Source organism: Melanerpes formicivorus, unplaced genomic scaffold (genome assembly GCF_026170545.1).
Source record: "Melanerpes formicivorus ecotype bairdi unplaced genomic scaffold, bMelFor1.0.p_v2 SCAF_2, whole genome shotgun sequence".
Taxonomy (NCBI): domain Eukaryota; kingdom Metazoa; phylum Chordata; class Aves; order Piciformes; family Picidae; genus Melanerpes; species Melanerpes formicivorus.
Window position 1 is genome coordinate 36,669,853 of NW_027142354.1, and position 24,922 is coordinate 36,694,774.

The 24,922-nt window shown below is 39.6% G+C and overlaps 1 protein-coding gene across 2 annotated transcripts in view; it reads left to right on the plus strand.

Annotated features, from left to right (window-relative positions):
• The window catches only part of CDC42EP3 (CDC42 effector protein 3), a 29,958-nt gene extending 15,132 nt beyond the window's left edge, over positions 1-14,826 (plus strand). For both annotated transcript variants that reach the window (XM_068156467.1, XM_068156459.1), the window contains exon 2: positions 12,664-14,826. In XM_068156467.1, coding sequence (XP_068012568.1) covers positions 12,995-13,762 — 768 coding nt within the window. In that variant the 5' untranslated portion in view covers positions 12,664-12,994 and the 3' untranslated portion in view covers positions 13,763-14,826. The remainder of the gene's footprint in view (positions 1-12,663) is intronic.
• Positions 14,827-24,922: the final 10,096 nt, after the last annotated feature.

Consider the following 24,922-nt stretch of genomic DNA (forward strand, 5'->3'; position numbering starts at 1 on the left):
CACATTTCTCTGACCCATTTAATTATTGTGTCATGTTGCCTGCACATGCAAGCTCGTGGTTGTCTTCTCTATATGCAGATACTGTCCTCTCACTCACCATTTGGCTCAAGCTGTGTCTTAGAGCTGTACTTACCTTTTGAAATACGGCCACAGTAAGGGGAACATAGGTGCTGAGTATTGGCTGAGGTAAAACCCTGTGAATGGTGAGAAGGTAGCTTTAGTAGGAATTGAGACAGCAGTATTTCAGGCAGGTTATAAACACATGGGGGTTAGAGTTTGAAAGAAGTATCAGCTGATAGTCAGTAAACTAGCTTTAGCACTGAATTGCCACTGCACTGTTCTGAATACAATATGCATCTGTACAAGTGCTGAGGATATTAATTTCTCTCAGATTAAACCAATTAACTGCTGACTTTTAAGAGCAGGATGCGAAATATGCCTTGTCACTCTGATATATTGCACAAAATAAGAGGTCTAATCAATTTAGTACAGGCAGCTCAACAGAACTGAGCATCTGTGACAGAGAGATCTCAGGAGGAAGTGGGGTCCCCTGCTTTGCAGTCCATCGTGATGCCTCCCTATCATCTGCGGCATGCCACAGGTGTCACTGGCAGAACAGAGTCAGGATATGACTTATCTTTTAGTTACCACTTATTCCACCAGATTCTTACCTCTTCTCGATTTTTCGCTTTAAAATGTGGAGTTGTTTTGTTAAGCCTATAGGATGAAGTCACAGGGAAGATGTAATTTTTTTTTTTGCTTTTTGTTTTGTAAGAGGATGATAAACCAGTTAGTTTAGTTATGTTAACAATGAAGCTTGAATTGCACGCGGATAACAACATTTTAGAAGTCCTGTTTAGTCCATGATTTTATCTCCATTGCTAAAGACCCTGGTGAGGCCACACCTTAAATACTGTGTTCAGTTTTAGGCCCCTCACTACAAGAAGGACAGTGAGTTGCTGAAGTGTGTCCAGAGAAGGGTAACAAAGCTGGGTAAGGCTCTAAGTCTTATGAGCAGCTGGAAGAACTGGGATTGTTTAGTCTGGAGAAGAAGAGGCTGAAAGGAGGCCTGGTTGCTCTCTACAGCTGCCTGAAAGGAGGTTGTAGTGAGGAGGGAGTTGATCTCTTCTTCCTAGTGTCAAATGATAGAAGAAGAGGAAATGGCCTCAAATTGTGCCAAAGGAGATTTAGGTTGATATTAGGGAAAATTCCTTTACTAAGCAAGTGGTCAGGCATACCATACCTAGAGGTGTTTCAAAAACATGTATACATGGTACTTCAAAGCATGGTTTTATGGCCATGGTGGTGTTAGGTGGTTGAACTCAGCAATCTTAAGGGTCTTTTCCAACCAAAGCAATTCTATGACAGCAGCATGAGTTGGAAAAAAAACATAAATAAACTCAGTGAAGATTTTTGTAATCCATTGAAGAATTGTCTTGTTTCTGATTGTTAATCTCATCCTAATGACCATTCAGCTCTCTAAAGGAGGCAGAACTGCAACAGAGCAGAGGATTCATCCTTTTCCTGTGTAATAAAACTAGTTCTTTATAGTTGTGTATATTTTTCTGTAGCTTTATATCTCTACCTCATTGTTAGCCTTTGCATATAGAAGGCTCTCTGCTCTTCAAGTTTGTTTTAAACCTAGTTTATCAGCCACTTCAAGATGGTAAATATTTATTTCAAGTGAAATGCTTTGAGAATTGAATAATAAGAGAACTGGTGATTATAATATGACTCTCTCACATGTGTTTCAAGGAGATGATAACAAATATTTGGTGATGTAGAATATTTGACTTAGAGATGAAAGGTATTTGAGAATTGGAGGTGGGGAGTTCAGGTAAGGTGTAATCTGGTTGTTTGGGTTTTTTGATTGGGATCTTGCAAGATGCTTTTATTTTACATTGCCTTTTGTCAGGAGCTTTCAGATAAGGAAATGTTTTAAGCTAGGGATCCTTTTTAGAAATAAACAACAAACCAAACCAAAACAACTTAACTCTAGTTGGAAAATTTTCATTTCAACATGGCAGCAGCCTTGGGAGCCCCAAGCTAATGGAGATACCAAGTCATTTTGCGTAAGAAGTGAATAAAATCTGGATGTAATTCCATGGGTGTTCTTTTCTTGCAGAGGAGTCAGTTAAGAATTGCCCATTCCTTCTGCCAGAACTCCTTGCTTTCTATGAGGGATGTTTCACAAAACAGTTGAGATATTCAAATGACTCGTTGCAGATGAAAGCAGCACTCTCCTTCCTAGTCTTGTGATCTTACACCCTTTTCTCAGTTAGTTTTCACACAGTTCAATGTGCTGAACTGGCTTAAGGGGTCAAGGGTATGCACACAGTAGGGGGGAAGGGGTGAATGCTTTTCTGACAGCAACAGTTATATTGGGCTTGAACTCTCTTGAAGCACTGCCATCAGTCACACTGCAGCTGTTGGTAAGCCTTTACTGTAAACTGAGTCAGTGGGGAGGATTGCTGCTGTGACTGGTTCACACTGTGGCGTGTAGGTCTGCCTGCTTATCGAAGGTGTAAAGAACTGCAGTGCAGAACCAGGAACCAGTACCCAGGAGTGAGGAATCCAGGGCAGGAACTTGTTAAGCTTTGAGGGCAGAGCTGGTTTGGGAAGCTGCACCCTCTGTGTCAAAACAGAAAGCTAACCTGCTTCAGAATTAAAAAGGGTGTGGATTTGTAATCCATTTAAACTGACACGAGTGCTGGTTTACATCAAAAGGGGCAGTACTGCCTGTCTTAATCCACATCTTCCCAAATTCTTCCTTATGGCGATACTTGCACTTACATGAACAAGCCTTGAGTTGTGTCAGGCCATTGATTTGGCTAAAAACTGTTTCTTTTTTCTCTCTCACTAGATGAGGTTTTGAACAGACCAGTTACCCGGTCTCTTAGGCAGCACATATGCTCAGGTTATAGGAGTTTTTTGGCCCCATTTTACAATGGTTTTCCTTTGCCCTAAGAGAATTGGTGGACATGTTTTTAAGCCTCTGCATCTTAATAGTTTATGGATTTATTAGTTTATGGACCTCAGCTATTTGCTCATCTGGGCTGCTGGCTTTGTAGGAGGAAATCTGTAACTGTATGTTAGTGCAGACTCTGTCTGATGTAGCATAACCTCACCATCACTGGCAGCATGAGGTAAGATGCTAGGCTTTGTGCTTACATGTACCTATGCTTGATTCTGCATGGTCTTGCACTCACCCAGTTTTTGAAAGCCAATGAAAAAACTGAACTATATGGTATTGAATTTGTATGCCTGAATGTACCAGCCAACAAAGCTAAGGAGAAAATAGTAAAGAGGGACCTGTCTCAGTCCATGGAGCCAAACAACAGAATACGGTGACCTCATTAGATTCTTTTCTCTGGAGAAGATAAGAAAATAAATTTTTTTCTTACTCTAGTAGTTCCTAACTTTTCTTGGATGAAAGAAAGCAGTGCCACAGACTGGGGGATGAGTAGCTGGAGAGTAGCCTGGCAGAGAGGGACCTGGGAGTGCTGGTTGATGGCTGGCTGAACACAAGCCAGCAGTGTGCCCAGGTGGCATGGAAGACCAATGCCATCTTGGATGTATCAGGAATAGTGTGACCAGCAGGACTAGGGATGGAATTCTGCCCCTGTGCATGGTGCTGGTGAGGCCTCTCCTTGAGTACTGTGTGCAGTTCTGGGCCCCTTACTTCAAGAAAGGTATTGAAGTGCTGGAGCAGGTCCAGAGGAGAGTGACAAGACTGGTGAAAGGAGAGAAAGTCTTATGAGGAGAGGCTGAGGGAGCTGGGGTTGTTTAGCCTGGAGAAGAGGAGACCTAGGGGGGGACCTTATCACACTCTACAACTACCTGAAGGGAAGTTGTAGTAAGGTGGGAATCGGGCTCTTCTCCCATGCAACTTGTGACAAGATGAGAGGGCATGGCTTGAAGCTGTGCTGGGGGAGGTTTGGGTTGGATGTTAGGAAGTAATTCCTCACAGAAAGGGCAATTAGACACTGGAATGGACTGCCCAGGGAGGTGGTGGAGTTGCTGTCCCTGGAGGTGTTCAAGGAAAGATTAGATGTGGTACTTAGTGACATGGTCTAGGGGATGTGGTGCTGTTAGGTCATAGGCTGGACTTGATGATCTCAGAGGTCTATTCCAGCCTCAATAATTCTGTGATTCTGTGAACCTTGTTGGAAATTGGAAAAAAAAACCCTGCTTGATGAATAAAAGAGATAATTATTTAAGACATTCTAATATGTGGCCAATCAAAAGCACATCTGCAAAAATAGACTTTATAATGCATTTGACTTAATATTGCATCATGACCAGATTTTTATAACGTTGGTCCTCTGCAGTGTCAACAAAGCATGTTTGAAAAATGTTTATAATCTCAGAGTAGATATCAGAAAGAAGTCAGCATCAAAAAGAGATGTATTTGTATTGAAATAATGCAGAGATCTCTTATACAGCACTGGGCTGCATAGTATTTTTGTGAGCAGCCTGCAGTATGAATTTGCAGGTGATAGAGATTAGTGAGGCAGCATATTGATGAGGAAGATGGAGAAATCTCAACTCATCTATTGACAGCTTGAGCGTATCCAAATTAAATGTTTTGCCTGTGTGAAGTATGGTCTTGCTTCTTTCCTCCTTCTTTTTTTTTAATACTGAAGAATATAGATCCAGCCAATTTCTTGGTACCTTGCAAGGCCTTTTCTATTTTTTTTTAATTTCCTTTTTCCTATTTTTTTCTTTTTCCTTTTTTCCTTTTTTCCTTTTTCCTTTTTTCCTTTTTCCTTTTTTCTTTTTTCCTTTTTCCTTTTTCCTTTTTTCCTTTTTCCTTTTTTCCTTTTTCCTTTTTTCCTTTTTCCTTTTTTCCTTTTTTCCTTTTTTCCTTTTTTCCTTTTTTCCTTTTTTCCTTTTTTCCTTTTTCCTTTTTTCCTTTTTCCTTTTTTCCTTTTTTCCTTTTTTCCTTTTTCCTTTTTTTCCTTTTTTCCTTTTTTCCTTTTTCCTTTTTTCCTTTTTCCTTTTTTTTCCTTTTTCCTCTTTTTCCTTTTTCCTTTTTCCTTTTTCCTGTCTTTTTCCTCTTTTTTCCCCTTTTTTCCTTTTTCCTCTTTTTTTTTCTTTTTCCTTTTTGTCTTCTTCCTTTTTTTTTCCTCTTTCCTATTTTTTCCTTTTTCCTATTTTTCCCTTTTTCCTTTTTTTTTTCCCTTTTTCCCCCTTTCTCCTTTTTTTCCCTTTTTCCCCCCTTTTTTCCCCTTTTTTTTCCTCCTTTTTCCTTTCTCCTTTTTCCTTTCTCCTTTTTCCTTTCTCCTTTTTCCTTTCTCCTTTTTCCTTTCTCCTTTTTCCTTTCTCCTTTTTCCTTTCTCCTTTTTCCTATTTTCCCCTCTTTTTTTTGTTTCTCTTTACTTTTTTTTTCCTTTTTCCTTTTTTCTTTTTTTCTTTTTTCCCTTTTCTGATATGGAAGAGTCTTACTGGACAAACAGTATCATATGGGCACCACCATTGGCCATGCTGTCAAAATTTCATCCTAAAAAAACAGAATGGGGGGTGCTCTCTCTGAATCAAGAAATAACAGTGATAACAAACTCCTACTTTTGCCAGTACAGTTTATTCTGCTTGGAGAATGTGTTTTTATTTTACCAGCACAAGAACTCTTAGATGGTTTGTAATACAATGCTACCCTGTAAATATGTTGTAAGATGGTGAGGTTAAAAATGGAAATATGATCTTATTTGTAAACAGACAGTGATAATGGGAAGAAAAAGGTGGGTTTTGTTTTTGTACATACAGTTAGGGAGAATGATACTGAAATGTTGTCACTAATTCTGATCTGCTCTGAAAAAGAGGTTGGAAAATTGGACTGGATTCAAAAGAGAGTGAGAGAGAAATGTGTTTGAAGGCTTAAAGTTACTCACCCGCCATCACCACATGAGGAATTCCCCCTGCTCATTTTGATCCTAAAGGATGACTGAGAAACAGCTTGGTAAATTTTCTCTAGCTTGATCCATTTGAAGGGGTACTATGCAGGGAAAGGTGGCAGGATTTAAAGGAGTCAACAATTAAAAATTGTTTCAGGAACTTCTTTTTTCTTCAGTTTTGAATGTTCTGAAAGTAGATTTTTTTTTTTTTGGGGGGGGGGGGAGGGGCAGGGAAACAGAAGGTACCTGTAGAGAAAGGCACTGTATGCAGTCTGTCCCTCTCTGTGCTTACCATTCTTGACAATTAACACATTAACTCACAGCTAATGCACTATTTACTTTCAATTTACACCTGAAAGCGTAAGGGAGATGAAAATGTGTCCTTAGGATTTTTTTTCTTACATTTTCCTTTCCCTTCCAAAGATCACTGATAATGAATTAATTCAATTGCTTAAAAAATAATAAAAAGTAAAATTCTCCACGCCTAGAGTATAGCTGGAGTTTTCCAAACCTTCCTTGTAATTTGTTAATATCTCTGTGTTATGGAGTATATTCATGTTCCCTTATTTACCCCTGAGCAGACAATTGTTTCAAGAACTCAAGGCATTCAAGTAGCAGTACCTTGGAGTATTTAGCCACTATTAATCTAGAAAGCTATATCAGGTGGAACTCTCCAGGGCTGGCTTCCATCTCTGTTACTACACAATATTTTTATTAATTATTTGGATGTATCCTTATTACATTGGCAGATGATGTTAATTAACCCTGTACACAGTAGAAGCCGACATTAAAGTTGCCAAAGCGATTCTGTCTGTCCAAGGTGTTTGAAATGGATAGAACAACAGTGCAGTGAGTACAGATGCTTTGCTCCAGGGATGTAGAACAAGAACAAGGTGTAGAATAACTGGCTAGATAACAGTTCATCACTTAAATAGCTAGGTTTTTAGTGGATCACTAACTAAACAAAAGCCAACGATGATATGATGCTGAAAGAATACAATGTCCATTAAGAGAGAAATTGAGCTCTCAGCTTGAATATTGTATTTTCTTTGGGACATATTTAAAAGAAAATTTGAGCCGAGAGGAGGAAAACAAGAAAAGGAGTTTTGGGGGGAAACTATCAGAGCTGCAGGAAACATGTCCTATGTTGAAAGACTAAAATATTTGTGTTGTTCAATCTGAAGAAGAAAAGGATGAAAGGAGGTGTAGAATGCATGAAATACAGAACTGTATTCATCAGGGCCCAGGTTGGTGCATGGGGGACTTTAGGTGCATCTTCTCTGACTAGCCTCTATGGAGTAAACTAATGTGTGCAGTCTGCACCTACAGGATATTTTAAGAGTGTGGACAGTTGCCTTCCAGAACTAAAAGGAGGCATCTGGATCTTTGAGGGACAATGGAGAAATGAAGCAAATGCATCACAGGGTCTCCTCTTGACCTGTGTTTCTGTAACTGTAGGAAAGATTGAGGATTTTTTTATTTCCTTCACTTTCTAAAAAGTGTATGTGAAAATGGGATAAAATAGGTTAGATTTGATATAGGTTGAGTTTGAGGAAAATTAGTTGAAGTGTGATTAGCTCATTTTTATAAAGTAAATCTGTAGCTTGGATCAGATGCAAATTCTTTGATGGAGGCAGAAACAAAGCAAAGAGGACTTTAATAATAATAACAATAATAATAATAATAATAATAATAATAGTACAAAACCAGGTTGGAAGAGACCTTCAAGATCATCATGTCCAACCCATCAACCAATCCAACCCACCTAAACAACTAAACCATGGCACCAAGCACCCCATCAAGTCTCCTCCTGAACAACTCCCCAGGCAGCCCATTTCAATGGGCAATCACTCTCTCTGTATAGAACTTCTTCCTAACATCCAACCTAAACCTCCCTTGGTGCAGCCTGAGACTGTGTCCTCTTGTTCTGGTGCTGGCTGCCTGGGAGAAGAGACCAACATCTGCCTGTCTACAACTTCCCTTCAGGTAGTTGTAGAGAGCAATAAGGTCACCCCTGAGTCTCCTCTTCTCCAGGCTAAGCAACCCCAGCTCCCTCAGCCTCTCCTCATAGGGTTTGTGTTCCAAACCCCTCACCAACTTCGTTGCCCTTCTCTGGACATCTTCCAGCAACTCAACATCCTTCCTAAACTGAGGGGCCCAGAACTGGACACAGGACTTGAGGTGTGGCCTAACCAGTGCAGTGTACAGAGGCAGAATGACCTCCCTGCCCCTGCTGGCCACACTGTTCCTGATACAGGCCAGGATGCCACTGGCCCTCTTGGCTGCCTGGGCACACTGCAGGCTCATGTTCAGCCTACCATCGACCAGTACCCCCAGGTCCCTCTCTACCTGGCCACTCTCTAGCCACTGCATGGGGTTATTGTGGCCAATGTGCAGAACCCGGCACTTGGATGTGTTAAATCTCATGCCGTATCAGGAAAGCTGATTCTGATATTTAATATGAATTAGTTAAAAGGATGGGCCTCTTAAAAAACAAGTAAATACAGATGAACAATCTGGAGGGGTGTTACCAAATGATTTATTTAAAGCTATTCAGAAAGTGGTTGCTCTATTAGCAGAGGCTCACTAGTGACCTGGTCTAGAAGCAGACTAACTTGTGGCCTCTCATCTTCAGAGGCTGACAGTCAGTATAGACACCTAAGTCCACAGGAAGATGAGGCACAAGCTCTGTCATGCATGTGCTGCTTTTCTTGTACCTGAAGAGGTGGTTGTACTAGGAGTTTGTTTTACCAGAAGTCAGGAATAGTAACTGCATGAGTTCAAGCCCTTGGTTACATAAACAAAACGGTTTGCACTGATACATAGTGAAATTAACATCACTGACATTCTCAACAGTTTTATTTGTGCTGCTGAAAGCTATTCATAGCTAAAGCATAAAGTGAACCCTCAAAGCCAGTTCTTCTATGCTTGCAGATATTTTACTGCACAGAAAAGTTGCAGCAGCTTATTGCATATTTTGTGTCTGTCTTTTTCTGTGATACTGTATTCTCATTTGGATATTTAAATAACATACAGACTCTGTTATCTCCTAGTGACTTGCACCATAAGATAATTCAATGCTTTTGAAATGGATTTCTCTAAAGTTCATATGCTCCTAAGCCAACGATGTGTGACACAGAACCCTTGCAAGGGATTGTCCTGCAGAAAGCCCATAGGCTTCCCAGAGTGCACACTTGCTTCTGCCTCTGTGCTTTGGAAACAGAATTGTCTTTCTATAATTTCTTTACCTAGGACACCTCTTAAGGTCTCTTGATATTTGTGCACAAACAAAATTTTGCACCTTGACCCTCAATTTGTCTCTGCCTCTGTCATCTCAGCTGTTGAGATGCTTTCTGATAGTCTGTTCTTTTAAAAGAGATTGTGGAAGAAACTAAGGCACCCATGGAAAACTGAACTGTCTGGAAGGTGATGGCTGCTGAGTGGACAGAAGATTCACAGGGCAGATTGAGAAGTGCTTCTGAAAATATTAGTCTTTGTTACCAAGGAAAACACTTATATGAGAGTGTGGAGTGACAGGAATGAAAATGAGCAAGTTACAGCCCAGCTGAAACTTTCATTTTCACTGGGCTGAAGTTTCTCTGGCTTGGCTCATGTTTGGATTTGTTAGGAAAGGGATCTAGCAAATCTCTTCAACTGGAAGAAAAAATTCTTTCATGTTTGTTTTGGTTTGGTTTTTTCCTCATAAATTAAGGCTTTCCACCGTAGGCTGTCAGTCTAGAATTGTGTACTTTAGGTTACACATTTGATTTTCTGACAATTTCTCACTCAGCTTTACGGTTTGGCTATGCATTCACTTAGTTACTGAGTCAGAATTAGCCAAAACAGAGACTCTCTTAGCAGCAAGATCAGAAAAAGGTCTCATTTTAAGACAAGGTGAATGCTACTGCATGGCTTGATATCAAGATTAGAATGTGTTCTGTCCCTTTTCTTAGGCCATATGTGCTGTTGGTTTCATTAAGTCTTGCTGAATGTAAGGACTGTGTAAGGATCTTGTTAAAACTTTGTGGGCTAGTTTTTTTTGGTTTGAACTGGGGGCTCCTTAAGATTTCTTTATTTGCCAAGTGAATGTTTCCACATTTATCTTTCAGCTGTTCAAAGTAGCCTATAGTCTGTACTCCTTTGGCAGTAGTTGACAGAGAGGTTGGATATGCAGAAACAATGTACATTTGCTTTGAAGTCTATGTTATGGTGCATGAAAAGCTTTCCCATTGGGGAAGGAACCCATATCTTTTACTTACAAGGTGGAATTTGAAGATTTTCAGTAGAGTGCTAGTGAAAGCTGCAGCAAGGATAGCTTTTGTTCCTAGCAGAGAAAATGGCGCTTCTGTTAAGCACATAATTGTGACAGTTCTCATCAAGTGTAAAGATTGTTGCACTGGCCAAATGGTGGATGAGGTCATCACAATTGCAGCAACTGCTATGTGGAAAGAGATTATAATTCTTGACGCTGAAGCCTTTTGCAATGACCTCGGAGGTAGTGTGGTTTTACACTGCCCCTTACTGGGGTTTTCTCATAGTGCAAGAATTAAAGGAGATTTGGGTGCCCAAAAGTTTGCTGTATTTTGGGGGGTTGCATTCCACCTGTCCCCAGCATTGAGCTAAATAAAATACAGTGCTCTTTTTGTGTGTCAAAACTAATTATTTATATTAAGCATTATTTTTACCCTTGATATTAGTATTTCTGGATGTTTAGGCATTTCATTGTGTCCTTTGTGTTTCTTGGACGTCCCCTTGTGAAGTTTGGTGATGGGTTTTGGAACACATCCAAAATGATGGAAGCTGAGGGCTTTGAGTGAACTAGAATTATTTTTTTTTTCCCATTTTTAAACAGGTGACCAACAGGCATAACTTTGGGCCTTATAGACATTACATTGCCATTCATTCCAGACTAAAAGATCTGAAAGAATGAGGAATTAAGAATCAGAGACAATTTGGCCTGTTACTCCTGAAAAGTGAGATAAAGCCGAGTTCACTAGATAAACAACCTCACCATTTGGCTTTGCTAAGAATAGTCTTCTCTTTAGAGTCAAGGCTATTTTGATAACTAAGTGGGTTGCTTGGTAGAATGATAACTGGGGAGAAACAATGCAGTGAATGTCTTATTTTAAAACTGAAAGGTAACTGTGTTGACTAATCAGTTCTGTTCCCATGGCAGGTGGCACAAGTAGAGGTCTTATTTAGGACTTACCTTGTATCTTACAGTACTCAGATGGTGGAGTTTTGGTATGTTATATGAATCTCCTAGTATTCTATAGATCTTAATGAGTTACCATTTTGTTGTGTAGAAGGAAGCTCTGAAGTGTCTTTAACTGATTGATGCAGTCAACTTGATTTTCAAAATTATACTTAAAAGTATAAAATGTCCTCGTCACTTACTGAACATTTAGCTTATTTTGCATTATTTCTATGTGTTGTAATTTGGGGGAGGAGGGCTTTTCAGTGATATCTGAAGTGCAGTTAATATCTGGTGGGAATCAAAACACCAAAATAGTAACCTGGCTAGATTCCTAGCTGCCCTTGTGATGCACAGTTGAATGCTTCACTGTAAGAATTAATTATTTAGGCTAAATGATTTGTGAAAATGCTTAAACACTTCTGACAATTTGGTTGTATAGCCTGGGCTTAATTTGATAAAGGAAAATGTCTGCTAGGGCATGGATAAAAGGCAGCAAAAGTAGCCATTTTTACAGACAGCTCACTTGTTGCATAAAGTCTTTCAATGCAAAACCTGCGAGCTTCTTTTATGGATTGAAGATGATGATGGACAGTGTGAGGGATTTGTGGCTGAGATTGTGGTGAGGAGGAGTGGCCTGTGATGCTCTGGCGGTCCATGGACATAATAGGGGAAAGTACAAAAATATCCAGGATAAAAATGCATTTATTCTAAGATTGCTCAAGAGTCAGGAATTGGTACTGTATGGAAGACATACACCATTAAAGCATTAAGGAGGAGTGTTGTACCATCAACTGTTGACGCAATAGCCTGTTAGCCCTTGAGGACTGCTCTCTCAAGCTTTTCAGAGACCACATTCTAATAGGATGATTTGGTTTGCAAACACTGCGTCATTTAGTTGGACAGAGCCCTGTGTTCTGAGTCACTGTGGCCTCAAGGCCTACGTAACTGATGAGGTAGGCTATGACTAATTGCTATGAAGAATTCCTGTAGTCTGAAGGTTGTAGTCACTAGATTTCATCTCTAAGACATCTGCATTTGGATGTTTCTAACTAATTGTAAAGATTTGGACTAGAACTTTTTTCAAGTACCTACATGGTTTGTCAGAGTTCCAGCACTAAATGGGGGCATCTGAATTTCTCTAATCCAAGGTGGTCTGCTCCACTTCCAAAAAAGTTTCATGAACGATTCTGTCAGTCTTTCTGGTTCTACCAAAAGCTTGATGCTGAATGTTATAAACATGTTTCTGTATTTACTCTCAAAGGCCAGCATTTTGAATGCCAGAGTACGGAGGAGATTGAGATAGTAATATTTATCAAATGAATTGTGCTCAGCAACTGTGTCTAAGAAACTCTGACTTCAAATAAATGCTGCGAAGTCAGAGAAAGGTTAGCTAGTCCTTGTTAATCTGAACTCTTTTATCCTGCCTAATGAAGGGAAACAGCATCATAAAGCTAATCTGTAGACTGGAACTGTCAGTAGTATTACTTTTTTTTTTTCTCTTCTTTGTGAAAATAAGACTGAATGAACCGTGAAAAATCAATTAATGATAATGTGATTTTGTATTCCATGCAGGTTTCCTCAAGTTCTGGAAGTAGCAGAGCGTTTGGTTGCTGGCTGACCTGAAACTTTTCCTCTGCCTTGGAAAGATCTGCAGTGGGAGACATTCACCTTCACATACTCCACAGTTCTTTGCATCAAATGAAAGTGTCTTCATGTGCAAGAGTGGTTCAAGATAATGATGTAATACTGATAATGCTGAAGGTTTCCTGAGAATTAACTGACTTTTCTAAGAGGCTTCTCCCTCCTCTTCCTGTTTTTGGGTTGGGTTTTTTTGTTTGGTTGGTTGTTGGGGCTTTTTTGTTTTGTTTTGTTTTGTAATTTCCTCTCAGAAACTGCAAGCAAGATGCCAGCCAAGACACCCATGTACTTGAAAGCTGCTAACAATAAGAAAGGGAAGAAATTCAAACTAAGGGATATCTTATCTCCTGATATGATCAGTCCACCACTTGGAGATTTTCGTCATACTATACACATTGGAAAAGAAGGACAACATGATGTTTTTGGAGACATCTCCTTTTTGCAGGGCAACTATGAGCTATTGCCTGGAAATGAAGGAGAAACCAGAGTTAGTCAGTCTGGTGGCCACTATGAATTCTTAAGGGCAAACAGCACTTCTGAATCCATGTTTACAGAAACTCCATCACCAGTGCTCAAAAATGCTATTTCCCTTCCTGCCATTGGGGGTTCCCAAGCCCTCATGTTGCCCTTATTGTCACCAGTGACATTTAATTCAAAGCAAGAATCCATCAGGTCATCAAGAAATCCTAGGCTTAGCTGTGAGCCAGTAATAGAAGAAAAATTGCAGGAGAAAAGTAAACAGATGGAGGAGGGAGAAACATACAAAGATGACCTATGGGAGCAAAATGGTTCTTCTTCGCATTTTACTAACGGTAGAGACAGTAACTCATCCAGCTTCTCTGAACGATGCACTGATTGGCAAACAGTTGATTTATTTGATGACAATCGACTTTCATGTGAACTAACCAAGACAAAGACTAAGTCAGAAGAATCCCTTTCAGATCTTGCAGGCTCTCTTCTCTCACTACAACTTGACTTGGGACCTTCACTTTTGGATGAGGTCCTCAATGTAATGGACAAGAATAAATCTTAGAACTGGTACTCCTTTGCTTCTTTCTAAGTGATTCACTTAAACAAAACCAAACAGAAAAAACCACAGTTCAGAAGTAGAGACACTTAAAATCAGCTGTATTTGCAGTTGTTTGACGGGTTTTCTAAAAATATTCTTAAAATACTATTTTTTTACTTATTTTTTTTTCCATTATTTTTATTACACTAAATTCTCTTAGCAGGAAGGTAAATTTTAATAACAGTTTTCAGCAAATACAAAAATGTTGTTCAGTACCAGTATTAATGATCAGAAACTTAAGAAACAGAGTTTGAGGATGATGCTGATTGTGACATTTGGTTAGTTCACTTCTACGGGCTTCTGGATGTATGAGAATCCAAGTGTCAGAAAGGAGACTGGTATTCATTATTTGCTTTTATAGATCATTTTACATGTAGGCCTCTTTATAGAACCTTGTGTTTGAGGGTTAAATAGTGGTTTTCTTCATTTTCCATTGTACCATTTCTGTTACACCTTCACTGTAACTACTTTCTCAGTCTTACACTTACCACTCTGTATTCAGACGTGAACAATTTGATGGCTTTTTCAGCTTGGATACCCAGTCCAGAGTCTCAAACGCTTTAAATGAGTATGCATAGATTTACACAAGTTGAGGCTTTGGCCTGACATTGTATATGAGATGATATGTTGTAAACAGATGACACGTGCAAGGTATTATGGTTAAATTATTTTAAAAGTTAAAATATATTTTTTGTGTGCATATTGGCTTTTTACTGCAGAGCCTACACATGCAGTATCTCATCAGAATAGTTGCTTAACATTATTGGTGCTCTTCTGAGAATCATGTATTTGTGTGTTTGAAAAGAAATATGTATTGATACTCCTTGGTTGTTTGTTTTTTTTGGTTGGGTTGGTTTTTTTTTTTTCATTTATTGCCACACATGCTTAAACTTGCAGCCAATTACTTTTTGAAGAAGGCACTGGTTATTCACAATGCTTGTGATGTGTGCTGCAACAAACAATGTTTTGGGAAATTACCTACATGGATTGCATAGCTATCTCGTGCAATAATAAAAACATCCTTTAAATTCTGTGTCTTTGTGATTCAATATAGATTCACCAAAACATGAAGTTTTGGTTTCTGCTGTAATGAAACAGACTGTAACAGAGATGCAGAAATGTGCCACCAAGGGGTGGATCAATTCTACTGTCTTAATTCAATTGACTTCTGCAGATCAATTATACTGTCTTAATTCAGTCAACTACTGCAGTTTGGTTCACTTCCTGAGATTTTTTAATGGCAAATTCCAAGCAAGTAGGATCTTCTGGGATATATATTGAGTAATTGGAGACAAGAGAGTAATACATTGGTCCTAGTGATATTAATGGCAAAGTTTTCACTGAAGTCTTTAGGTAAAATCCTGACAGCTTGTAAACTGCTCTTCATTAGATACCCACAGTTATCTGTACCTTACTATCAGAACATGTAAGTCATAGATAATTTAATGTATATTATATTTATCCTTAAAATGTCTGTTGAGTTAATGCCAACTAATTCTGTTTGTTCAGTGTGTTTTAGGAACACAGTCATTATCCCCATTTCTGGTTAAGCCCTTAAATTATTTTTCACTTATGTGACAGGCAGCTACAGTCTCCCATATTACTCCTGTAAAGGAGGAACTGAGTTGTAGAACAGCCAAGAAATGTGTTTGTTTTTTAGATAATGCTTAATTGCTTTTGACTTCATATTTTCTGTTCATAAGCCTGGATCAAATTTCCAGTGCATTCATGATCCAAGAAGAAGGGTGGTTCTGTGTCTATAGTGCTTTTTTGTATTTTAGAAAGCAGGTTCAAGGCTCTTCTTGGCCAAAACTTTCACTGGAAAAATCTCTCAGTCACTAGGAGAGAGGGAAGTGGGGAATTAGACATATTCTGTATGAATCAGCTTCAAATACCGTGATTACGACACTGAAAGTATTTGCTGAATGAAAAGTTAGTATGTTGTAGGTCTTTTCAAATAAGTATTCTCTAGAAAGCAGGAAGATTCATACAGCAGCTATTGCAGTTGTTATTATTTTTGCCTTATTGTGTTTTTCACTTGATTTCCTGGCTTAGTCTGCTGAAAAATGTCCCATTATTGCAGGAGGTTTTGTCTGTATTATCCTTCCTGTGTGATTACTCTTCTAAATTTGTAAATCCTTAGATCCTGTGATGAGGCTGGGTGGTCTGGACTATAATAACAACCATTGCTCCAGGCAAAAGAACTTGTTGTGGTGGAGAACCTTTGCTCAAGTCAAGTACAGAACTTTTATACTGGCAAAGTATATTTAATCATTCTTTAAAGCTTTCTTGTTATTTCCCTCAGAAGCTGGATGCCAGAATTGCTCTGATCTGCTCAGTTTTATGTGTAAAGACCCAGAAGATGCAAAGTTGAAATGTGCTCAGCTTGTTCTGACAGTCTTCTGTAAAATACCGCTTTGTGTAATCTGATCTGGCATCTCAGCTGTCACAATACAGCTTGTCAGATTGAAACTCTGAATTTCTGATTTGTGAGAAGTTCTGCCTTCTTGAAGCCCTGATAAAATTCTTAATGGAAATTAGTCTTTCCAAGGGGAGTTACGCACCAATTTCCTGAAAACCGAGATACTGCTGCATGTTGGCCTTTTGACTGGAAGAGAGAACTGGAAGAATTTGCCTCAGATAAATCAATAAAATCACAGATTGTGATTTACAGCAGAATATTCCCAGAGAGAACTAAGTTTCCCAGAATATTTACACCAGAGGGAATATTATTTTTTCACAGGTATGTGGCAGTATGACCCTGCTCATTATTCAAACTGTTTCTTTTCCTCGTTGTGTAAGACAATTCTTTTTTAGCTTGTGCTCTGAGAAACTAAGACTTTAGCTTTATGGCTGGATGACTATTAGCCTATGCTATGCTTCCTTTGCTTCTCAAGTTATTCATGTATTTAGGAATGTTTGTTCTCTCAGAACCTCCTGTCAGGGTGTCGTGTGTAGTGACAGAGGTGGATACTAGCACTCCTATGGCCATATTTAGATCAGGGACTGAATGCTCAGGACTGAGCTGAAATGGGGCTTCTGAGCCCATGGACAGGGGTGGGGTTCCACCTGAGAACCCTGACACTTCTGGCAGATTTTTGTGGATAATATTTTTTACTTGAAAGATAAAAATTTTGTCTTCAGTAGGTCATAACTAATAACAGAAGCCATCTAAGACAGTATTGGATTTTGCTTTGCTATAAATAAAGGAGCCTTGGGCCATTTCCTTTTTGCCAGTCAGGATGAAACTGTCCAGCAAAGTCAAATCCATTTGCTCATCTAGCAAATTGTTAATGCCATTCTAGGGCAGTGATCTGCCTTATTAAAAAATCATGCAGTGCTAGAAGAAAAAGTGCTGATCAATAAAACTACTCAAGAAGAAAGTTGCTCCCATGTACTGCAGACATCAAGTTAGATACCACACGTCAGCAGTTAGCCAACCTGATTTTTTTTGTCAGTCCTTCCTTGCATCTTTCCAGCTCTAAGTGCTTAGAGGTCACTGTCCCAAGGTATTCCCCAGAAGTGGTCACATTACTTTATATGCTGTCTCATGCACTTCTAAAAGATCAATCGACCTGGGCCTTTCCTCACTTCTTGACAGACTACTGTATATTCTAAGTCAGCTTAGTTGCACTTAATGAAAGCAAGTCAGGTCCAGACCCAACCCAGAGCTAGAACTATCCCCAGTGGAAACCACTCACCATAATTTGGTCCCTGGGAGCTATCTGTTGCAATTTCAATAGGAGTAACTTTGTGAGAAGTATTTCCTAAGATAGCAATATCTTCACTGAACTTTCATAGTGTCTATAAACACAGCTTCACCAGGGAATATTTGGCTTGGCTTTCTCTCTCACCATGTTGGAAGTGGTACTTTTCTAGGTCTGAAACACCACAGATCGGTGTCACAGGAACATAAGAACAGCTGTACTGGATCGCCTCAAACTCCATCTAGCCAACATCTTGTTAGCCCAGAGTGAGTGCCCAGTGAGGAGAATAGGATAGGATAGGATAGGATAGAATTAACCAGGTTGGAAAAGACCTTCGAGATCATCAAGTCCACCCCACACCATCTAATCAACTAAACCATGGCACTAAGTGCCTCATCCAGTCTCTTCTTAAACACCACGCTGCGCCAGGGGAGGTTTAGACTCGAGGTGAGGAGGAAGTTCTTCACCGAGCGAGTCGTTCGTCATTGGAACGGGCTGCCCAGGGAGGTGGTTGAGTCACCGTCCCTGGAGGTGTTCAAGAGGAGATTGGACGTGGCATTTGGTGCCATGGTCTAGTCATGGTGTCTGTGTTGATAGGTTGGACTCGATGATCCTCGAGGTCATTTCCAACCTTAGTTATACTGTGATACCTCCAGTGATGGTGACTCCACCATCTCCCTGGGCAGCCCAATCACTCTTTCCGTGAAGAATTTCTTCCTAACATCCAGCCTAAACCTCCCCTGGCGCAGCTTGAGACTCTGAGGTTGATGAGGCATAATTTTCACTTTGTACATGCAAACTGACTACTCTTAATCACTTTCTTGTCCTTCATTTGTTCAAACTGGTTTAAAGGATTGTTTACTGTCATCTTCCCAGGGATTATTATGGGGCTGAAAAGATCCTCCTTTCCCCTCTTGAAGGCTGAAGTAACATTTGCCCTCTTCCATTCTATAGGAACCTCTTCTGATTGCCATGACCTTTCAACGATTGTCAAAAATGCTCTTGTAATAATACTGGCACTCGTGGTTGCATGCCATAAGGCCAAATGGATTTGTGTATGTCCATTTTGTTTAAATATTCCATAATCTGATCCTCCTCCATCCTGGGTAAGTCTTGCTTGCCCTAGACTCTCTCACTGCCCTTGGGAACCCAGGACACCTGAAGGCCAGTCTTACCAGCAATGGATATGGTAAAGGAGGCATCAAATACTTTAGCCCTTTCCATGACCTTTTTTCGCAGATCTTTCCTCTTTCAGCAGGTAGCACACATTTTCCCTACTGTGCCTTATTGCTGGTGATGTGCTTGCACAACTCTCTTTTGTTGCCTTTCACATCTCTCACTGTCACCTCCCATTCAGTTCAATGAGATTTGCCTTTCCTAACCTTGCTTTTGCATGCTTTGACAGTGTTTCTATACTCCTCTTGGGTCACTGGACCCAGTTTCCATGTCTTACACATTTCCTATTTATATCTTAATTTAGTAGATGCTCCTTGTTCATCCATGCAAGTCTCTTGCCACCGCTGTGTGACTTCCTTCTCACTGCAATGGACCTTTTGAAGCTTGGAGGAGGTGATCCTTGAAAATAAGCCATCTCACCTGGATCCCTCTTCTCTCTTGGTAGGAAACAGAATTCACAGAGAATCATAGAATTGCAGAATGTTGGAGGTTAGAAGGGACCTCTAGAGACCATTGAGTGCAATCCCATTGCCAAAGCAGGATCACCAAGGGCAGCTCACATAGGAACACATCCAGGCAAAGTTTGAATGTCTCCAGAGAAGGAGACTCTGCAACCTCTCTGGGCACCCTGTTCCAGTGCTTTGTCACCTGTGGGGTTGCTCATGAGTATTGTGAAAATATAGTGAGCCTGATCCAGCTGGTCCCATCATGGTGAGCTGAAATACAAACTGAATCTATTCTGGCCTCCAGAATGAGATGCTCCATTACTTTTACAGGGATGGAGGTGAGGTCTTCCTTCTTGCCCTTTCTGATAATAGACATGACATTGTCCCTCTTCCAGACATTACTTTCTGTTTCTGAATGATACTGTAAGATGTTAGCCTTCTTTCTTAGGGTTTCCACCTGTTCCTTTATGATAAAGCATAGAAACATATCTGGGGATATGTTCTCTTTTCCCTCCTCTTCATTTCTAGTAAATGTTATGTGGTGGGTTGGACAAATTGTGAGAATAGACTTATTCAAAATATTTCTATTTCCTCTCCCAGCAGATACAGCTATCTGCAGTTCATGCTTCCTGCATTTCCCTTTAATCATCAGGTATTTTCTAAATTCAGAAAAGATTCACTTACTATTTTATTGAAATAGCGCCCACTGGAAAAATGCAGATAGAGACAGTAACTTATAAGCTGCCTGTAAATGTTGACTTTCTGCATCCACAGGGCTGCAAGAGCTTTAACTGCACTTGGCTTATAAACTTACTTTTGAATACCAGCCACAAATATTCTAGGGTTCTGTAGTGAGCCCTGTATCCTGTGGCAGTATTGGGGAAATTCTAACCACAGTAAGGATGTGCATGCTGCAAAATGCCATTTCTCTTACTGGAAGTAACATACATTCTAACACTGACAGCTGTACTTGCACTGGTATAGGGTGCAACCAAGCTAATAGGAAAAATAAAGGGAAAGGAAAGAATCCTCCAGCTACAACATTAACCTGAACTTCTAGGTTCTCTTGACTACAGCATAGACTTGAACCATGGACATGAATTTAGACAAATTGTGTAATCTCTCTAGAGCTGGGACTAACCTGACTAGAATGAGAAAGACAACATTGCACAACTCTTGTCTGTTTTGTCAAATTACATGAAAAAAGATCAGATTAATTTGTTTGGAGTTCAGTGCTTAGACTAAAAGCATTAGCTGGAGTATCTAAGGAGTATTGTCATATGGAAGTGCAGTGCTTTATTATATACAACATGATACTGTAAAGGTGTATGTTCAACAGACTGTATAAGGTTTCAATGATAAATGCCTTAAATTCCATAAACTCCCATGAAAAATTAGATCCTTTGAAGAAAACATCTAGGCTTTGCTATAATTAATCATAAAGGAATACGATTACATGATTTGTTCTAAAGGGCAAGATTGGATAGTGATGGCTTCAGTAAAGGAGTCACAGACAAGACTTGTATTACATTTAACCATTATTGTTTGTCTTTTTGGAACTGTGCTGGGAAGCAAAGACTGTTTCATCTTATGCCTGGAGAGCGGGTAGAATAACCTGGCTGTCACCACAGTTCAAGAAATAATACAACACATGTCCAGCAGCAGAGGGATGTTCACTGTGTCATGACATGTCACACAGAGGTCAAATTTGTGCAGGACCACTTAAATGTGAACAGGTGCGACCAGACCACCATGAAATAAGTCTGGTTAAGTGCTTCTAAATGATGCATGAGACACTTTACCCTAGAAATATTTGTAACCTTTAACTGTGCTGTACCCATGTTGTATCTGTCACTTCCTAAAGCAAGCAAGAGAGAAAAATGCACATCCTTATTATTACTGCATCATGAAAAATATTTATCCTCTTAATATTGTGCATTGCTTCCTGATGTGGGACTAATCAAAGTATATTTTAATTTCCTACTGTTATTGAATGAAAGGAGAAAAACTAAGTGGTCTGTGTGTGATGTGCTATACTTTCACCAGTTCATTTCATAAGAGTGAGAAAGAGTCATCTAGCAAGAGGATTACTTTGCACTTCATGGAACAAGAAAATGTCTCTAAAAGCCCAATGTGTAGCTTTCCCACAATCTGCAGGAAGCTATGCCATTGCTCACTAAGTCTCTGTGCTTTCACACCAACCTAAAAAACCTCTGTGCTTTTCCACTTAACTTTGACATTAATTCATTCATCCTGTGTTGACATTCAGTGATGGAGAGACAGTGCATGCTGAGGCCAAGATCCATCAGCAGAACGGTAGTGAGACATAGCTAAACCATGCCTAGCTGCCCTCTACCACATATGTTCAGTTCCTCTAGTGAAAACTGAGCCTATATAGGAATGAAAAATGAATGTCTGCTTGAGTCTTAGGATTTTTCCAGGGTGTACCCTCCAGCCAGAAGCCCAAGAACACATCAATTTGTCCATAGTTCTAGAGCTTTTACTTGCTGGAATTGTGGTCTTTGCTTCTTTCTCCAAAGTATCACTCAGATTAAAGTGTGTCTACTGTCCCTTTCTTTCTCTATGTATCATATAACATGACAGGAAGCAAAATAGGAATCACACAATTTTCCATTTGTGGGGCTTCTCTTGCAGTTCTGAAAACTGAATATGGATTTTAAAATATCCTATTTCATCTCTCTATCCATTATTAACTTGTGTTTGCAAGTTGCATTCTGAAAGCTCACTTAATGTGTATCTGCAGCCCAGAAAGCCAATTCTACACTGGGCTGCATCAGGAGAAGTGTAGCCAGCAGGTTGAGGGAGGTGATTCTCCCCCTCTGCTTCACTCTGGTGAGACCCCACCTGGAGTACTGTGTCCAGTTCTGGAGCCGCTGTTACAAGAAAGATACAGATGTGCTGGAACGTGTCCAGAGAAGGGCCATGAGGATGATCAGAGGGCTGGAACACCTCTATTATGAGGACAGACTGAGAGAGTTGGGGCTATTTGGCCTGGAGAAGAGAAGGCTCCGAGGAGACCTTGTTGTGGACCAAAAGAGAGCTGATGAGGGACTTTTTAGGATGTCGGGTAGTGATAAGGCTAGGGGAAATGGAGCAAGACTTGAAGTGTGTAGATTCAGATTGGATGTCAGGAAGTTCTTCACCATGAGGGTGGTGAGACACTGGAACAGGTTGCCTGGGGAGGTGGTGGGAGCCCCATCCCTGGAGGTTTTAAGGCCAGGTTGGATGTGGCTCTGTGGTAGTTTTAAGCTATGCCTTTTAAAATTTTCCACAGATCTTGAACAGAAAGTAGTAGGATGTAAACAAATTACTATGGGGTGTAAAAAGGAAAATAATGATAACTAAACAATCCCATTGGAGAGATAACAAACTTAAGGTAGTAATATAAACAGTCTTCCTCTCTCTTCACTTCTTCAGCTCTGGCTGATGCTTCTTCTGGCTTTACTGACCTTGACTGCATTGCTTTTGTTGTGACTGGTATTAACAACAACTTCTTTGCTCTTCCTCTTGTCCCTTTTGTGTCCAAGGGGGTAATAAGTGGGGCAGGGAGGGAGAAGCTATTAGCAGCTCCCCTGGTTTTTTGGCCAGAGGGGTTCTTGTGCTGTTCATAAATTGCAAATACCTGTAAATATTGTAAATACTGTATATTTTATACATATTCATTGCACTTCATTGTAGATTGTAGTTCTGCTTGTAAATACAGCTTTGTTTGCTTCCAACTGGGCTGGTCTGGCAAATTTAATTTTGGGGGGAATTTTCAACACACCACAGGCTCTGAGCAACCTGATCTAGTGTGAGGTGTCCCTGCCCATGGCAGGGGGGTTGGAACAAGATGATCCTTGAGGTCCCTTTCAATCCTGACAATTCTATGATTAAATCATACATCAAATCATATCCCTTTAGCCCTTTGCATGTTAGAAGAGACATCATGCCAGTGGGCAAATGTGAGGAAAGAACATGTTAGTGGCTGACCTACTGTGTAATGCAGCTTTTTTGGGTATAGAATAAAACTCAATCTATATCTATTAAGACTTACATATGAACACTTACAAATAAACCACTAGTGCTAATGGCTTTTAAGAGCTTTGACATCTTTAAGAGCAAAGGGAAATCCTGTTATGTTTTTCAGGGCTAAAAAAGGCTTCTTATATGATATAGCCTTTTCTGCATTAGGGAAGTATAGGCACACTTAGAAGGTCTTTCCAGCTGCCTAGCTGCTTATTTTCATCAAGTTCGTAACAAATATAACTGAGCCCTTTACCTCTCTGTGAACTTTGACTGAAGCAGACCGAGGTTTTCAGAAGCACTTCAGGATCTCACACGCATACACACAGTGAGATTTCCAAACCATATTTCTTCAGAAAGTCAGGCTAATTGTGCACTATGTTGTATCCCACAGTGAAGCCTAGGAAGTCAGGCTGAATTTTAGTGTTTTGATACTCAGACGTATGCTAAGTGCAAATGAATTTAAATATTATGGAGTCCAATTTAGGCTTGTTTGTTCTTTGTTTCTTAGCACATCTTTTAATCTGCTGTTGACAATTCTATCTCTTCCTTTTTAGGAAATGTACTAAAGATACAGTTTAAACTATCTCGTAAAAAGTTCATCACTGTCAGGCAGAGATATGTACAACTGGGCTTACATATGGCTGTTTTCTGGATTCTCTGAACTGCTTCCTTTTAGGGGAAAACTCCACTAGTCTTTAGTCAAATGAGACAGATATATACTGTTATTTGCATTCTATACCTGTTTTTAATATTCATTATACTTTCTACCAGCATTAAATTTGTTTTGAAATTATTTGTTGACATATGGCAGCTTTTTGGATTAGCCGGATCTTTTCATTTGTGTGCAAGAAGTCTGCACATGATAGAGTCAAAGTAGAGGTGATATACAATCTGATACTTTGAACTTTGACATTTTCCTTCCAAAATTCATGCAATAATCTATTCAGTCACATTTCCTGATTAAATCTACAGTTCATTTGAACCTGTTTTCCTGTTTAGTTGAAGTGTTTTTCTAGTTACAAATGTATGTATTATGTAGGAGAGTTCACAAAGGTGTGGAACTTTTTTGTAGTTAGAAAGCTGTGCTACTGGGAAATATCCTTAGCTATTCTAACTGAATAAACCAAGAATTCCTAACTCAAAAGAACTGGTTGCAAAAGAATACCTTGAAAAGCAACATATGACACAGTGGTGGTTTTCTTTCTTTCTGTAACATAAGATGTTGCTTTAAATGGGATTTCACTTATGTTCTGCAAAACTGAGTAATGTCCATACTTGAGAAAGAAAAGAAACTAAGAGGTATCTCAAATCAAAATGATTTACACCTGTGAGGCATTCTCACAGTACAAATTAAGATTTGTCCATTGTAAAAACTGTTTTAACAGACTGAAAACTGTAGATCCGACCTGAGAATAATTGGAGTCCCTGGTGCTCTGTGTATTTTCATGTTGAACATCTTTCAGGTAATTTTCATATTGAAGCAGGGTTTAGCTCCTGTGGAATGAAGGAAGAATGATCACTTTAAAATATATTATCTATAGATCTGAGAGGCTGTCAGAATGCAATCAGAGAACAGAGCTATCTATAAGAAGCTATATGAGTTTATAATGCTTCAGTGGTTCTGGGTTTTCCCCCTCCTCTTCCTCTCAATTCCTTGCAACAAGACCACAATAAAGTACTAAGCATGTCATTCTTCTGGTCACCCCCCCTTGACCAGTCTAGAGCCAAGAAATAGGTGCAGAAATTAATAGTGAGAAAATCCTTGA